This window comes from Artemia franciscana, chromosome 19, assembly GCF_032884065.1.
Source record: "Artemia franciscana chromosome 19, ASM3288406v1, whole genome shotgun sequence".
Lineage (NCBI taxonomy): Eukaryota > Metazoa > Arthropoda > Branchiopoda > Anostraca > Artemiidae > Artemia > Artemia franciscana.
In genome coordinates this window covers 355,999-374,291 of record NC_088881.1, presented here as the reverse complement: position 1 = coordinate 374,291, position 18,293 = coordinate 355,999, and the positions used below count along the sequence as shown (strand labels likewise).

General features: G+C 33.6%; 1 protein-coding gene across 1 annotated transcript in view; it reads right to left on the bottom strand.

The window, feature by feature from the left end:
- The window catches only part of LOC136039133 (polycomb protein Scm-like), a 155,367-nt gene that overhangs the window by 12,633 nt on the left and 124,441 nt on the right, over positions 1 to 18,293 (bottom strand). The window contains exons 5-6 of the mRNA XM_065722620.1: positions 15,008 to 15,407; positions 12,124 to 12,751 (exon numbers count right to left, since the gene is read on the bottom strand). Of these exons, the coding sequence (XP_065578692.1) occupies positions 12,124 to 12,751; positions 15,008 to 15,407 (1,028 nt within the window). The remainder of the gene's footprint in view (positions 1 to 12,123; positions 12,752 to 15,007; positions 15,408 to 18,293) is intronic.

Below are 18,293 nucleotides of genomic sequence, written 5' to 3'. Positions count from 1 at the left end.
AAGAGAGAGAGAGAGAGAGAGAGAGAAGAGAGAAAGAGAGGGAGAAAGAGAGAAAGAGAGATCTGTCATACATTAAGCTCTTTTGATCCACTTACATAGTTGTTTTTTTTACGAACAACCAAAATTATCACGATTTTCATTGACTCATTCTTATGTATTAAAATGAAAAATGTTAATCGATTTCACCATTTTATATAACTCACATTCAATATATAGCTACTTCCCCATAGAAGATTTTATATTTTAATAAAAAAATAACATAACGGTTGACCATAATTTGGTCAGATAAGTTATTGGTATGAACATAATTATACATTTTTGGGCGTGCGAAATTAGTAAAACATTATATTCAAATATTTCATTTTGACAGAAAGGTGGATAGAAAGAAACCCTACATACAGCCACTAATCGAGATCAGTAGTTATACTGCTAAGATACACGTTCAAGCCTCCACCCAGTTTCCTATATACTGACTAATTAATGAGATCAAGCATGAATCTATCATTCCTGATGTATAATGTAGAATTTGTTCGTTGCATCATCATGGTATGCAAAGCAGTGATTTTGATGAAGTTACATATCAATTATCAGGAAAGCAAATTATTTAATCTTGACCATAATGTCGTGATTCGGCTTTGATATTCAACTTTATCGTTTTTCCCTTTTATGATGAGATCTATCAGAAATTTAAATTGATTGCATGATGGCGGATTGAAGCTGTTAAATGAATGTAAAAATTAAGTGATGTATAATGGAAATAACCTGACAAATTTTTTTGTTCTGTTACTCAGTATAGAAATAAATCTGAAATAGTGGATGCTCCGATTTATGACCTATCCAGGGGAGAGGGGCTACTGGGTTTGACCCCTCACCCCCCCCCCGAAAGAAAAAAATTATGACTCGTATATAAGAGGCAAAAATGCATATGCAATTTATTTAATGCATTTTAAGAAGTTTTGCACCCCTCCCCCTTCCGAACCAAATTCTGGATTGATATGGCTTTGCTCGAACGCGTCATTATACTGACGCTGCGTTCACATTACCACAGTAAAACCTTTCGCGCATGGTGATTGTGGTAATTTTAGACACTGATATGGGTATTAGAAAATTATATGATTCTATGGGTTTCTGCGTAAGCATAGGGTGAAAGGACTTGCTTGAATGGTAAAGTTTATGCTAAATGAAATTTTAACACTTAACATAGAATATTACATCACTACTGCAGTGGGTTCGATTCACGAAAATTTAGGGATGGGGACAAAAATTACTTTCTTAAGTCAAGGAGTTAGAAAATTTCACTATTTTTTTTCAATATCTTCAATAGAATACCAAAAAAAGGCATTTTTCAACTAAATTACTAAAAACTGAATTTTTCAAAGACTAGGGGAAGTAAAAGCCTAGGGAGTTGTGGGTAAATGCCCCCTGTTGCCTTTGAAGTAGTGTGAAAGTCCCTTTACTCGGGACTTAGTCCGACAGGGGGAGGGGATCTGAAAGAACGCAAAAATAGATGACTCACATTAAAACTCGAAGGAATCTTGAAAATAAAGGAAAATAGTAGGAAATACAAAGGGAAACAGAAGGAAGGAGTAAATCGTAAAATGTTGTCATTCCAGGAGAGTTCCTTTACGCTGGGGGATCCAAAAGGCGGGAGACCCTAGGCTCCCTTAAGATTTTGTCTGGCACCCTCATTTCTTATTGTTTCTGTTTTTCACTCTTTTTTCAAAATAAATTTGTCATTTTGGTAAATGTTGGTACTCTTGTCACATTAGGCTCCCCAACGTTTTTCTTATTGACAACCTTGTCACATAGCCTCCCCCCCAATATTTTGCTCTGGATCCACTCCTGTCCATTTATTATCTGGATTCACTATATTTTTTTAAACTTGTCTGAATTCCTATACTAAAAAGCACTGAAAGCCAATCAGCTATTTATTGTCTAATATTCCCTCATCCAAGGAATGTTTTTGGACTAAGTCTGTAATATGGGTGCTGCAGGTAATAACTTGCATCTTATTGAGAAAATATATAACATGATAGTCATCTTTATGGGCACCAATCCACAAAAGTAATCGAGAGACATGCATTTCTTTTCATTTTTTTTATTGTGATACAAAAGGTATTTTACAAAGTTTTGAGGTGGAGTGATGGTCAATTTCATTTTTTTTTAACAAAAATAATTCTTCGAAAAGTTCGCTTTGAGCATCCAGAAAATAATGACCCTAAAATCTATTTTTGTTTATTTAAGACCCCTCCCTTTCGAAGACACATCTGAAGAGGTAAACTTTTATAGGGATGATTGTCATTATTGGCGTAATCTTATACGAAAATTAGAATTGGATACAAAAATCGGGGTCTGTGATATTTAAAAGAAAATATGTCAGTGTTATAAAATATGCCAATAATACAAAATTATAAAACGTACAAGTACTATGTCTTTAAATAAACAATATTATGTGAATCAAATTCCATTGCTTCTACGTTTGGATGTTCTAAGATTATTTCGAAATATTTTTTTTAGACACAAAATTAAGCAAATTAGTCTCATTGGAAAAAGCATAAAACTCTGTAAAACCTTTATTTGACCCTATTTTCCAATTAAATCAGCTGATATAATTAAGAAAAAAATTCTCTTACGCATTGTCCTGTAAAATTTCTTACCAAAATTTATAGCAATTGTTTTTTACACTGAGTATATATTAAAGAATATTCCATGCGAAGAATAAATAAAATATTGATAATTAGGTTTCTGTTTCATTACACGTATGACTGAAAATTTTTTGCCCCCCTCCAAAAAAAGTAGAGAAAGATACTGAAGAAAGTATGACATTGCTTGAATAATGTACTTTTATCATGTAAATTTGTTGCAATTGTCACCCTTAGTTGATTACATAAGGTTCAAGGTTTAGTCAGATTAAAAAAAGAAACATAAACTTCATATACACTGCTCTGTGGTAAAATGCATACTCAAACCCAAGAACATAAAATATTCTTCACTGATATGCAGTACGGCTTTCACTTCACTCTTCGAAACAACTACACACACATATACACCCAATATATAAATTGTTTTAGCCGTAACAATAGGGTCAGTCTACACCTCTACGGCCGTAAAACTATCACACCGATTTAAACTAACAAAGAAATCAACTAGTCCAATTGCCATAAAAAAATATAATTGAAAAAAAGCATAAAAAATAAAAAAACGTCATTCTATTTAAATTATCTTTAACCTTTTTACCTTTAACTAAATTCGCTACTAATTCATTCACTTATCAGAAGCTGCCTGAACACAACGATATTCTTTTCTTTTGTTTATTTCAAAATTTGAAGTTTTAGGGCAATGATACATTTTCTTCAGTATTGCCGTGCTAAACTGCGAAAATGAATAGGCAAACTAGAAGTTGGATTTGACAACGCTGTAAAAGTTCCAACATTAACAATATGTTGATTTCTAAGGGCAATTACAGCTTCAAAGAAAGCTGTAATTAGGATGTCTATGTAATTAGATATGTAATTAGTAATTAATTATTTTGTAATTAGTAATTAATATGTAATTAGAAAGATGTCTTTGAATAGGAATTCAAAGAATTCCTAATTTGGTCGGTGCCGTGTGTTTTTAGGATTTTTTTGATGATTTATCACCTGTACTTATTATTATTTTTTTTTAATTTGGTGCTCGATATCACCAAAAGTTGCACATCGGCACGTGGTTGCTTTTTTCGTTAAAAATTAGATTCTTCAAAATTAGATTTCCTAATTTTTGAAGATAAGTGTGGCTGTATAAGTTCCCGCTGAACACATTTAAAGAATAAAATTTAATTATAAAATTAATTAATAAAAATTAATTATTTTTTTTTAATTTGGTGCTCGATATCACCAAAAGTTACACATTGGCATGTGGTTGCTTTTTTCGTTAAAAATTAGATTCTCCAAAAGTAGATTTCCTAATTTTTGAAGATAAGTGTGGCTGTATAAGTTCCCATTGAACATATTTAAAGAATAAAATTTAATTATAAAATTAATTAATAAAAATTAATTTTTTTTTTTAATTTGGTGGTCGATATCACCAAAAGTTACACATCGGCATGTGGTTACTTTTTTCGTTAAAAATTAGATTCTCCAAAAGTAAATTTCCTAATTTTTGAAGATAAGTGTGGCTGTATAAGTTCCCATTGAACATGTTTAAAGAATAAAATTTAAATATCAAATTAATTAATAAAAACTAATTATTTTTTTTTTAATTTGGTGCTTGATATCACCAAAAGTTGCACATCGGCATGTGGTTGCTTTTTTCGTTAAAAATCAGATTCTCCAAAATTAGATTTCCTAATTTTTGAAGATAAGTGTGGCTGTATAAGTTCCCACTGAACATATTTAAAGAATAAAATTTAATTATCAATGTCCTTGGTGTTTTGACAATAGGATTTCTCCATTCCTTCCATATCGGGCAATCACTTCACGTAACAAATATCAATTCAAATAGCACTCAAAAACCACAATTTAATCCTAAATTTTTTCTAACTATTACTACTACTAACAACTCACTGCAGCACCAAGCCGCCTGAGGCCAACACAGCTACGCACGCTCCTCATCCATCCTAATCTGTTCAAAGCCTTCCTCTTTACACACTCCCAGGAAGTTTTCATTTCTTTTGGGAACTGATGGGAACTTTTATCTAAGGTGAATTGTTTTGACTTTCTTATCTAAAACCATCGTTAATTTCATCATTTGTACTCGAGTAACGACACTGGCTTAAAAAGTATTTTCTTATGCCCTTATGCCCGTAGTAAGCTCGTTTTTACTCTCATCTCCTCCACAAAAGTAAGTTAGTGATGAATACTGAAGAAAACACAAAATTATTTGAATAATATGCATTTGTCTTGCGAATAGCTCATGGGTTGCCACCCTTAGCGATTTTTATGACTGTTTCTAGTGATTTTTCATATTGCCCAAACCAAAAAATTACTGAATCAGCACATAAATAACTAGACTGTTGAAGAAAATCACTAACACTCCCTAAAATGTAGTGATTTTTTTTTCAATGGGTGGCAACCTCGCTCATTTTCTAGTACTAATATTGGCTTGATTTGTTTTTTTTTTACCTGTAATGTACTCATAGGAATCGGAAAAAAAGGAACATCTCAAGCCTCCCTTCTCTAGTTTTTTTTCGCGGAATTCTTTTTTTTTGCCTGCATCATGTCCATATATTCAGCATATATAATAGACGTATATTAAGTTTTGCAGACTTACTGAGAATATAGAAGTATTTGATATACACGTAGTGATGCAAATATAAACGTATGCCTATACAGAATCACTTGAAATTAATACGAAATATTAAGAATGTATTTACAACATGGTATGCGATTTTGAGACATTTTATTCTGACATCTTGATATTGATTGCCGAATCAAAATGAAGTTATCGCATTAAATGAAACTGGGATAGCTTGTATGTAACACCATTTCCTATTATCTCACGGCAGGGTGGCCCGTCCCCCTGGCGGATAAATATTTCATATATAAATTGGTACATCCCTACGGATTGAAGCACCAGGGACAGTGAAAAAAAAATGAGATTGCTTGAACTTTTCAATTGGAAACTTAGACAACCATATCTAAAAACATATCCTTATCTAAAAAAAAACATTATCTAAAAAAAACATTATCTAAAAAAATAAGGAAAAACGGAGCTAGTTAAAAGAATATCCATATACCATTTTTTAGTTTACTAGTAGTAGCGGGTAAAAATTGAAAAAAAGAAATGCCTTAAAACACATGGAAACAAACAGCTTAAGAAAATCCAGCTTTCCTTTGCAACTAGAGATGTTTATGGGAAACAATACACTGTTCGTGTTTGAATTTTTATGGACCAAAAATACTGCCAAATATAATTTATTAGTTTTTCATATTTCTTTTCTTATTATTTAGTTTCTAAAGTTTTTTTTATAGTTTTTAAATTCTTACTATTATTATGTATATATTAAAATTTTATTATGGGTGATGTTTTTTTCTTTTTTTTGGAAGGAGAATGGCCATTTTGTACCAATTTCAGGACCAATCACAGTCTCAAACCTCTAAAAAAGTATCCCGTGGCCCATATTTTCAACTTTCTATGCTATGTCTTTAAAATCAACCAAATTAGGGGAAAGGGCAATTTGCCGCTCAATGAGCAAATCATCAAAGGTTTGGCCATGAAGCACTACCTCTTTTATGTGCCTGCATGACCGTTCAAAATATTTCCTACCATGTTCGTCTAACAATTGGACAACGTTAGACCTAAATAAATTGTGAGTCGAATGGGTCGTGTCAAACCCCTTTGAACCAATGTTTCCATGTCGGAGGTTTCCGCTGTAGATATACCCTTCTTTCACTTTTACTATTTACTACTGGTGAAAACATTCTTCTATAGTTCAACTAGTTTTATTATTTTAAGCATTCCATCGTTTAAAATATCGGCCTTACAGGAATCTGCAGTTCTTTTGTGTGGTTTTTGCAATTTTCTTTAAGAAATGATCCCCTCCCCTGAGTGGTATTTTACAAGTAAGCATATAAAATTTGTATAAATAATAACTTTCTCAAATATATATATATATATATATATATATATATATATATATATATATATATATATATATATATATATATATATTTCTTTGGAGGTTGTAAAGAGGGAGGTGGATGGAGGAGGAGCGTGCGTAGCTGTTTTGACCTAAGGCGGCTTGGTGCTACGGTGAGCTGTTAGTAGTAGCAGTAGTAGTAGTTTCAGTATTCTGTCGTGGTACTTGCAGTTTTTTTTTTTTATAAAAAATGACCCCTGCAGTACATTACAGGTAAGGATGCAACTTCTGTAAGAGCAATGAATTTCCTGAAAACAAAATATCTCTTGTTCCAAATAAAATCTATATTTCGGGTATAATTTCAAATTTTATTTTAAAAGCTAAGGTTCTTCTTATAAGAAAATGACACCTCTACCAGTGGCGTAATTTCGTCAAAATCCTGGGAGGGGCACAAAGTTGGAGTCAATTTTCCAAAATCAAGTGAAAAATATTGTAAAAACTGAAAAATGAACCATTTGATACCATAAAGGTACTATATAATACTATAAAAGTACTATAAAGGTGCTTTACAGTACTATAAAGGTAAATATAAACTAAAGTAAACGGATCCGTTTCTGTTGATACTTGAATTATACAGGCTTATCTTAGTTTAGGCAAGATTTTTGAAGAAACTAAATTTCCGCTGGGGGCACACTGGGATCTGGAGGGGGTAAACCGAAGTCTGGGAGGGGCAATTACCCCCCTGTCCCATAGCAAATTACGCCCCTGCCCTCTACAATGCTTTACATGTAGACTAAAAATATAACTTCTGCAAGAGGAATGAGTTTCTCGAAAAATTAAATTTTTTAGCTCTGAGTAAAATCTAAATTTGGTGGAAAATTACCAACTTTATTTTAAAAGCTCAACTGCTTTTTAGCGACATTCAAAACACCCATCTTTATCACTTCTAACAAAGGGGATGAAAAACCTTAAAATATTGTTATCATTCTTTCCTGTAGATCAGCTCACATAGCTTTAATACCCGCTGCATTTTGATTAAACCTCAGTAATTAGTACATTCATTCTTTTGTTTGAAGCAGAAACACACTTGGGGACACCCAAATATAGATCGATGCATTTGACTTTTGTTCACTACTACTAATTCCTTCATATTATTGAGTTTATTATAATAAACACTTCACAGCTTGACTTTGAAGCACTTCACAGTTTAAAAGGTCTCGGGCTAGTAGCCACAGGGAATAAAGTAATACTTTTTCATGGCCGTTAACATTTCAAAAATGAATTTGAGAACCAAGTGGAATAAAATAGATGCGTTTAGGGTCTTCGATTTCGGGGCAGACATAGGGACATCATTTGAGGGAAAATACACAAAAAAAGTCAATTATACGGAACGCACGAGAGATCGTGGGAACACTTGCATAAAAGGGACTCGAGGTTTTGGATTTGAGGTAGACACTTTAAGGCACTTTGGATTGGAGGTAGGCATATTATCTCGATGGGGCATAATTTTTAAAATAGAATCGCCGAAAATGGTCAACTATTGCATGAAAAATACAAGACATCATTTTAGAATCAGTAAAAATACATAAATATACAAAGGAAAAGATAAAAGGTAAATAGTAGGACACTTGACTTCACAGTCCCTACCGGCGGCACCACTCTCCATTTCACAGATGATGGTCCTCTAGCCAGGAAGCGCAACGGGGGTCTGTGGGCCAGCCATCCTGTGCTTTTGCACATCCTTCCTGTTTACCTTCCCCAGATCTCTCCCGGTATCTATATAGAGCAGGGTCAACTCCGGCTGGGCTTACAGAGTCACACTCACGACCCTCGTTCCAAACTTAATGCGATTAGAGGCTTGGATTTAAGACTGACGCTCAGAAATTTATTTTTTGTGGGGGAGGGAGGACAATTTTGAAAAAAATATGCCAATAATATGAAAAACATAAGAAGTACTGGGAAGGCTCATTTAAATCTCGACACTAGGAAGAGAACTGGCCCGAAGGTTGATCCCCTGGTTTTGCGCCTAAAACTACTTTTGCATTCCTATTTTCTATAATTTCAGTAACCCTGGAAAATTTACTAGAAAACAAATGTTTGTGTATCATATTTAGAGCACAATTATCGCACAAATCATCAAATCAGCCAAAATGAGATCTATTCTGCCCGCAAAAATGGAAACTTAAATGAGAAACTTTATTTATTAAATGAGAAACTTTATTTTAAATGAGAAACTTTAATGAGATCCATTCTGCCTGCAAAAATGGAAACTTAAATGAGAAACTTTAATGAGATCCATTCTGCCTGCAAAAATGGAAACTTAAATGAGAAACTTTATTTATTAAATGAGAAACTTTATTTTAAATGAGAAATTTTAATGAGATCCATTCTGCCTGCAAAAATGGAAACTTAAATGAGAAACTTTATTTATTAAATGAGAAACTTTATTTTAAATGAGAAACTTTAATGAGATCCATTCTGCCTGCAAAAATGGAAACTTAAATGAGAAACTTTATTCATTAAATGAGAAACTTTATTTTAAATGAGAAACTTTAATGAGATCCATTCTGCCCGCAGAAATGGAAACTTACATGAGAAACTTTATTTATTAAATGAGAAACTTTATTTTAAATGAGAAACTTTAATGAGATCCATTCTGCCTGCAAAAATGGAAACTTAAATGAGAAACTTTATTTATTAAGTGAGAAACTTTATTTTAAATGAGAAACTTTATTTATTAAATGAGAAACTTTATTTTAAATGAGAAATTTTAATGAGATCCATTCTGCCTGCAAAAATGGAAACTTAAATGAGAAACTTTATTTATTAAATGAGAAACTTTATTTTAAATGAGAAACTTTAATGAGATCCATTCTGCCTGCAAAAATGGAAACTTAAATGAGAAACTTTATTTATTAAATGAGAAACTTTATTTTAAATGAGAAACTTTAATGAGATCCATTCTGCCCGCAGAAATGGAAACTTACATGAGAAACTTTATTTATTAAATGAGAAACTTTATTTTAAATGAGAAACTTTAATGAGATCCCTTCTGCCTGCAAAAATGGAAAGTTAAATGAGAAACTTTATTTATTAAATGAGAAACTTTATTTTAAATGACAAACTTTAATGAGATCCATTCTGCCTGCAAAAATGGAAACTTAAATGAGAAACTTTATTTATTAAATGAGAAACTTTATTTTAAATGAGAAACTTTAATGAGATCCATTCTGCCTGCAAAAAATGGAAACTTAAATGAGAAACTTTATTTATTAAATGAGAAACTTTATTTTAAATGAGAAACTTTAATGAGATCTATTCTGCCCGCAAAAATGGAAACTAGGCCCCGTACTTGGAGTGTCACTATGTTTATAAGAGGACCAAGGAATTTTACCAGAGCTCTCGTGTCTTTAACTTTTTCATATTAACAACGAATGTGATATTTACGGTATTCTCCCCATCACTCCACACAAGACACCTCCATCTTCATCAACCCGTATCTAAAGAATTCGAAAAACACTAAAAAACAAAAATTAAACCAAAAATCTAAGATGCTACAGGTGAAATCGTAGAAAGTTGTAGATTTTAGGGCGCATAAAAGTGTGGAATCCTCCTCCCTCTCCCTCGTACGTTACTTCTTCGGGAAGAAATTTATTCTTGATTTAACTTATTATTTGCTGTGAAAAGTAATTTTACATTGTATTTCAATTGATCCTTTGTAATGACTAAATATAACATTTTCAATTTATGGTTCAAATAGATCGGTTTTTTTCTACATAAAAATTTTCCGTAGAGCTATTTGGTCCTACAAACTTTTTGATAGCAAGCTCATAGAACCGAAAAAAGGAGATTCAATAGGCTTAGCTGCGTTTTTCACAATAGTCGATGGCCAAATCATCAAGCGTTGTGAATGCCAGATGACTGCGATTAAAATATTTTTTTTTAAGTGGCCACAGGCTGCAATCCTATGACCCTTTATCTGTTTTACTTTGACCCGGCGAAAGCTGGAAATTTGGCCCATGGTGTGAATTTAATTAAACTTTTTGCCATCTTCAGCCAAGATTAGGTCAGACATTTGCTCTTTAATCAGATAGAGCAATCAACAAGAAATGTGCATAACAAAAAAACACCTTGCAGAATCATAAAAAGATCATAAAATAGTAATCAAGGTAATTACTAAAAATAGCTTTTTTAGTATCTATAGCCCTTTTTTATACGAGAAGATTATAATACTACTGCTTACCACGCAAATATCATACGGTCCGTCGTTGAAAAAAAAAAAAAAGAGGACAACATAACAGGTTATATCATAATTCAATTCATTGCGGTAACGAACATGTTCAAGAGCAAAATAATACGAACCAACCATTAAACAGATTTATATTATTTTTAATAGAGACAATTCAAGTAACAATTCCATGTTGAAATCAAACTTAGCACTTGCTAGAATAGCTATTCCAAGGGCGTATCCAGAATTTGGTTGGGAGGGGGGGGGGTAAAAACACTTTCAAAAACACATCACAAGTTTTTTTCTTACATGCATTTTTTTACATTTTTACCAATCGAATAAATGGGGGAGGGGCAAATGCCCCAAGTCTCCCTCGTTCTGGACATAGCCTTGAGCTACAGAAACAGTACTTTACTCTTCTGGAAAATTTTCTGGTGGAATTTTCGATATTTGGACAGATTTGTATGGAAATTCAATTCAATTCAATCTATTAATATAATACGCATAACAAATACAATACACTGGGTCACCACGGAGAGACAGAGCTCGTGATTGTGGTGACCCCATCAATATTTATAACATAAACAATATTAGTTGAAGATCCAATACCCAAGTCCACGACCAACGACACAAAGCAGAAAGACAAAATAAAAATCAAAAATAAAAGGGAAAAATCCCTTTACGTATTCTTTTTGAACGTCCCTTTATGTAGTAATGATTTCTATATAGATTCTTTCCGGACGTCTTTGTGTGGGTTCTCTTTTTTGACGTCCCTTAATGAAAAGCATCCCTTTGTAACTTCGTTCAGGGCCCCCCTATTTGGATCCTTTTTGGACGTCCCTTTATGTAGTAATGATCTCTTTATAGATTCTTTCCGGACGTCTTTGGGTGGGTTCTCTTTTTTGACGTCCCCTAATGGAAAACATCCCTTTATAACTTCATTTAGGACGTCCCTATATGGATCCTTTTTCGACGTCCCTTTACAAAAGACGTCTCTTTATGGATACTTTTCGGACGTCCCTTGTATGGTCTTTTTTGACGTCCCTTAATAGAAAGTGCTCCCTTATAGATTCTTTTTGGAAGTCCCTTTGCAGAAAAAAGTCCCTCTATAGATTATATTTGGACGTCCCTTTATTGATTGTAAGTGACCGTGCAAATATCCAATATTTTAATAAATTCTCAGAGTTTGACAAATAAATAATAAAACACATATATACTAAATAGTATTGTACATTATCGTTTAGTTGATATTAAATAGCATTTATCTTATCATACTAAAATATTTAAATCATGAAAATGACCTAACAGTTATTTTTAAACTGAGAAATATACTTACGTCAGCATATTCACTGCACAGGTCAATGTTCGCAACAAAAGTAGACACAGTCTCAATTGACCAGGTTGACATTTCTTTTGCTGCTTCCTCGCAGTGACCTTGGCAAGACCCAGCGTCCCCAGTTCCTTCATTCACAGGGGTCTCTCGTAGCAACTCGGACTTAATATCTTCCCTTCCTTGGATACTGTCATTCCCGGAGTCGTCTAAACGCGGTTTTTTGTTTTGCATGCTGCTCAAGTCAAGCGGAGTACTTGTTGCAACTGGAGACTCAAGATTCCGCTTAGGAGTTGATCTAGTGTCAGAGTGATTTGACTGCGAACTCGCTGATCGAACTATATTTAATAAAGCTTGTGTCGAACTCATGTCCATCATTTGATAATGCCCGAAGCTAGCTTGATTTAATAGATGCATGGGCACTGAGGCTGGATTCAAGAGTGGCCCTGTGGCATTAAAGTTAATTGACTGACACTTTTTATCAACATCTTCTTTCTTAGAATGGATTGCAGCTGCCACTGCTGCAGCTTGTCCAAGAGTATTTAAGCCAAGCAGCGCAGGGTTTGTTGGCTTGATAGAGGAAAATCTGGGATCAAAGTGGGGAAAATAGTTGCCTCTTCCAGCTGCATAATAACTAAAAACAGAAAAGTGGTATGTGTCAATACAAAAATGAGTTAAGCCAAGACAAAAGTCGATGTTGCCTAGACTTATCTTCACAATTGAAAAAAGGGTACTTTAAGTAGATTTAACTGAATTGTTAAAAAAAAATTATAACATTATAATGATACTGTAAGTTACAATTATACAATCAATTATTAATAATTAATTATTACAATTAAGTTATCAGAATAATTTATTGAAAAAAAATAGATAATAAAAAAACATATTTATTAGATAGAATTAGAAATGATTAAAATCGCAACTTTGAACTGCTCAAAAATTAGGGAATAATGTGATTTGTTTGCGGAAATACGACACAGATGTTAGTCAAAGAAATTGAAGCATACTTTATAAGATGGAATTATAAGAAAGTTCACTAAGCATTCATGCTTTCTATTATTTCAATGGCCAAGCAAAAGCTCTTGGATCAAAAAAGTTTAGGTTTTCTATTGTAAGCACAATTGTAGCACAGATCACCAATTCAGTGACGATGAGATTCAACCTTTCAATAAAAATAAGAACTTGACCAATACTCGAAGTGTCATAAGGCTTAAAAATCAAGAGGGGGGCCAACAAATTTTACCACATGTCTCGTCATCTCATTTTTTTTCACTAACAATGCATGTAAAATATGTGGTATTCTCCCCATGCCTTCATACTATATGCCTCCGTCTTAGAAATTTTTCTGAACAAATTCAAAAACTGCAAAAAAATAAAGTAAAAAAAGAGATAGCATAGATAAAAGAATTGAAATCTTTAGATTTAACTTGTCTTTTTCATAGTGAAACACGATTTAAAATAATAGACAGTGGAATCATAAGATAGTACACTTCTGGCATCTTTCAAAATATTTCTGATTTACAAAAAATATAAAATCTGTTTTTTCCCTTCTGTTTTTACTGTTATCGATTGGGTAAGCTTAGGTAAGGGTTCAATCAAACGGATAATTGGAAGCTTTAGTACCCTATTGAAAGCTCTAGTCAAAAGTGATTTTTGAATTGCTTAGAAATCTTAGAAAATGTCCAGCTCTTTTTCATAAATGTACTCTATGAAGGATACTGCTTTTAGAACAAAATCGGTACTATCATGAGCAGAAGACAATAACCTGTAGGATGATTGCAACCATTTTTTGATGTATTTTCCTGTTTTCAAATAGTCCCATAGAAGAGCCTATTTTCAGCTACCTGAAATTTTACAAGTTTTTTACCAGAAAGAATCGTTTCAGATCGCCCTAGAGACCAGATTGACAAGCTGGTATAATTAACCTGCTATTTCCGCCAATGAATAAGAGCTATTTGAAGGGTTTTTGACAACCGACGGTCTCTAGAGAATTGAGAGACAGAAGGCTACCCTAACTTCAATCTTGAACCTCGATGTTTTCAAGTTCACTTAATCACAGCCTTAATAAACAATTCAACTGAAATATCAACTGTAATATTCATAACTCTGGAAAAGTAGATGATCAAATGCTATATTTCTATTGATATATCCCTGTCCTGCTATATCCCTGACTCACCGTATCTCAGCAGTATTCTGTACGAAAAAGGTGGTTCAATCCCGCTTTGTAGGGCTATAATGAAAGGTTGAGATGGTTCGGACAAGTTTTGCAGATGGAGGATGAGTGATTGCCAAAGATTGTCCAGGTCGGCCGACCATCTAGGGCAAAACGAAAAGCCTGTCGTCCTCCATGACATGGAGGGATTGGGCAAGGAAAGACTTAAGGGAAATGAAAACTTTCTGGGAGGGTGTAAAGAGGGAGGCTTTGATCAGATTGAGATGGAATAGGAGCGTGTCTAGCTGTGATGGCGTCAGGCAGCTTGGTGCTGCAGTGAATTTTTAGTAGTAGTAGTTGTGTATCTAGAGTCGTATCCAGGATTTTTTTGGGCGGAGGGGGAGGGGGTATAAGAGGATTTTGTCGGCGTCAAAATCTATTTAAGTTCATTTTTTTACGTTTTACGAGTCGGGCAAACATTTTGGGTGGTCAAACCCCCAAACGCTCTTCCCCCAGATACGGCCTTGAGTATATCCCTATTATTATTAGTAATAGTGAGACAGGTAAAAGAGAAAATTAAGATGATGAAACAACATATTCAACATCTTGAATTTCACACCAGTGAGGTATTTAAAATCAATAAAGAAGCATCTCATGGCTTTGTTGAAAAAAGAGGGAAAATAAGATGGCCTGGATAATTAAAGATGATTAAGTACATAATCTGGTGAATTTACTTACTCATTTGTTGGTTGATTGCTGCTACTGCTATTATATTTTGCTGCCAAACTTCTCATAAAATCACTATAATTACGAATAGGCATTTGCCCCTCAGATTTACTGTTAATCCGCGGGGGGCTAAGCCTTTCCTGTCCAGACTGAACATTTGGAGGAGTTCCAGGAAAAGGTGAAGGACGGAATACTGGGTCTATTGGACTCCTTGGAGAGCCACTTCGTGATGATCCATTCGGTGTTGGTAGCTGTCGATCGATTTCTGGGCTTGCCCGTTCTGTTTTAACTGGCATCGTCATGCTCGCGCGTGATGATACTTTCTTTCTTCGGTGCTTTGGGGGAACTGCAGCCATCGATTCTTTATCCAACAGTTTGTTTGAATCTTTGCAGTTATCGGCAAGTAAGGTGTCTGAAATATATTGGAAGAGTGTTCATTAATATGTTTTCAGTTACTTCAAGGAACGGGATGGGGCGAGAGAGAAAGAGGGATGTTAGCATGGGATGAACATTCGAGAGAACATTTTATACTGGGGTAATTTGCTAGAATTTCTATACGAAGGTCTTTTTATGTCTCTAAGTGGAAATTCCGTTAAGGGTAATATTCCGATGGAAGGTTTAACGGGTTGGAATTCTCCAAAAGATCTATCTGTGGCGGGGGGGAGGGGTTCTACACGAGAAATTCGCCAAGGAGGAAGAATTCTCCAAAGGAAGAGAGAGAGAGAGAGAGAGAGAGAGAGAGAGAGAGAGAGGCAGAGAGAATTTAAATTACGCCCACACGACATATTGATTTCAAGGATTGATCTGATATTAATACCCCAATCTGTTCAAAACTTCACTATTTACCACCTTTTATAAAGTTGGAATATATTTTAAATCCATCCTCACAATCCGTTCCTACCCCTTTATGGGATAATCGGATTAATGATTTAAAAGTACAAATAGTTGTAACTAAGATCCTAAAATATAGTAAATCGTTTATATTAAACTGTATGATTATTTCTAACAAGAATAAACGATTTTAATGTTTAGATTAAAGTGTATTTGTGTTGATGTATAAAGACAAATAGATGTTTTGGTTTAATTTTAAATATTTCAATCCTATTTTATTTTCTTATTTTTGTTTTATTAACTATTTATTCATTGATTTTAACTTTATTCCCTAATTTAAATATTTCGATCTTAATATATTTTAAAGCACAGTTTTAAAATTTGTGTAGTTTAAAGAGAATTTTTTTTCATATCGCCGGACTTGGCAAATTGTATTCCTCATGAATCAAATGTACCTAATAACTGTTATACATGTAGATACCATATAAGAAAGCGCTAGAATGTACAACTGTATTCTTAGCGATCTGATCAAAATGGTATACGGACAATTACACAGACATAAAATTGCAGTTCACAATTCCCTTTTCACCGTTGGGTTTTAACCTTTAACATTAATACAAGTATTTAATTAGTTTAACTGTGGACCAGAGTGCTTCTAGGCAGTTATGTGAAAATCTGCATCTTAGACCAGCGCGCCCTTTGACCACTCTTCGGGCATAATTTAGGCAATTAATCTCCTTGCATGTTTAGTCCTTTAGATGAGGTTATCTTCCATTTTAAACAAAGCTTAGGGGGGTTTATATTAAAGGCAGGAGTATATAAAAAAAAGACATATTGCGATGGGAAAATCCTGGTCTTTTAAAACTAGTAGATATTATGTAAATTTTGTTCTGTTTTTAGACTAGAATTATATTATCCTTTTTGCCGGAATGTCAATTAATAAAATGTAAGTGGGGGGGGGGGTTGGTTAATGAAGATAAAATCAGGTATTTTAGAAAACCTAGGAGTACAATCTTTTTATGAAAATCCCAAAAGAGGTTTTTTTTTTGCAAATTTGGCGTTGGGTAACCCCCCTGTAGTCTTGAATTGGATTATCCTTGCTGTATTACATATATAGCTAGAAAACTGAGCCCAAGTCAAATGGGAAGGGTCAACTAGTCTCTCCTTTGGATACGTGAGCACTATGTAAGCTAGAAAAGCATAGAATTATTGATGACGTAGAAAGTCATGTTACAGTGACGTATTATGGATGACGTAGAAAGTCATGTTACAGTAAATACAAATTTGAGTTTTCATCAGATTTGGTGAGAATAAATTATCCTTGCTAGGACAGGGAACGGAGTTTATAGAGGAGGCTTAGATTACGGCTAGAAGCATGTAAAGACTAGTGAAAAGGAGAACTACCAACATTGTGGTAGTTTAAACTAAAGCATATTATATATATATTTTGCTCGATTTCTAGGCTAGAATTGGATAACCTATTTTGCCCTACATCAGATGTGACAAATATAAGTAGATACCTTCACCAGAAGTCAAGAGGAGGTGGGGGGGGTCCAAGTAAGCCTGCTCTGTATCTACCACTAGGTAAACCGGAAAATTTTCCAGAGGGCAGAGGGGGAGACGCCAAAATAGCAGTGGTGGTTGGGTGACAAGGAATATATTTAAAAAAAAATATAGAATAACAGAAGAAAAACAAAATTTAAACTTAACTATCCAGCTGTCAAATTGACCCTCTTTCTTTTATCGTCCTATTCAACTAAATAAAATGAACAGGTTCAAAAAAAATTTCGTCACAAGAGAATCTTATAAAATAGTTTGTGACATAAAACTGGAAGTCAAAAGTGACTTGGACCAATATTCACCAATAATAACAATGAAATTCTCATGGCAGTTGCCATACGGGCAGTATTGGCTTTTTAAACTGATTCTAAACATACAGTTAAATAAAAAAATTAGTTTTTTTTTAAATGAAAGTAAGGAGCGACAGTAATTTCCGTTCGTTTTAAGTTTTAATGTCGCTCCTTACTTTCAGTTAAAAAAAACTAGTTTTTTTTATTTAATTTCTGGACGTTTTTGAATTAATACATGCTTGATTTTGGCTCTCCACAGATGAACTATTAAAATGAAATTTGCATATTAATCCTTGTTTTGGCTAAATGGCTTTCTATTAGTTTTGATCAGACGATTTTGAGAAATAAGGGATGGGGAAGGAGGCCTAGTTGCGCTCGAATTTTTCGGTTACTTAAAAAGGCAACTGAAACTTTAAATTTTTAACGAAAGTTTTTATTATTAAAAAATATACGTAACTTAAGAATTAAGTTACGTAACAAACGTTTATATTCTTATATTTTTATTATGTATATGAGGGGGTTTGTCAACTCACTCTTTACACTAAATCTTAAGTTTTGTCCCAATTCTTTAAGAATGACCCCTGAATCAGAAAGGCCATAGAATAAATAGTTAAAAT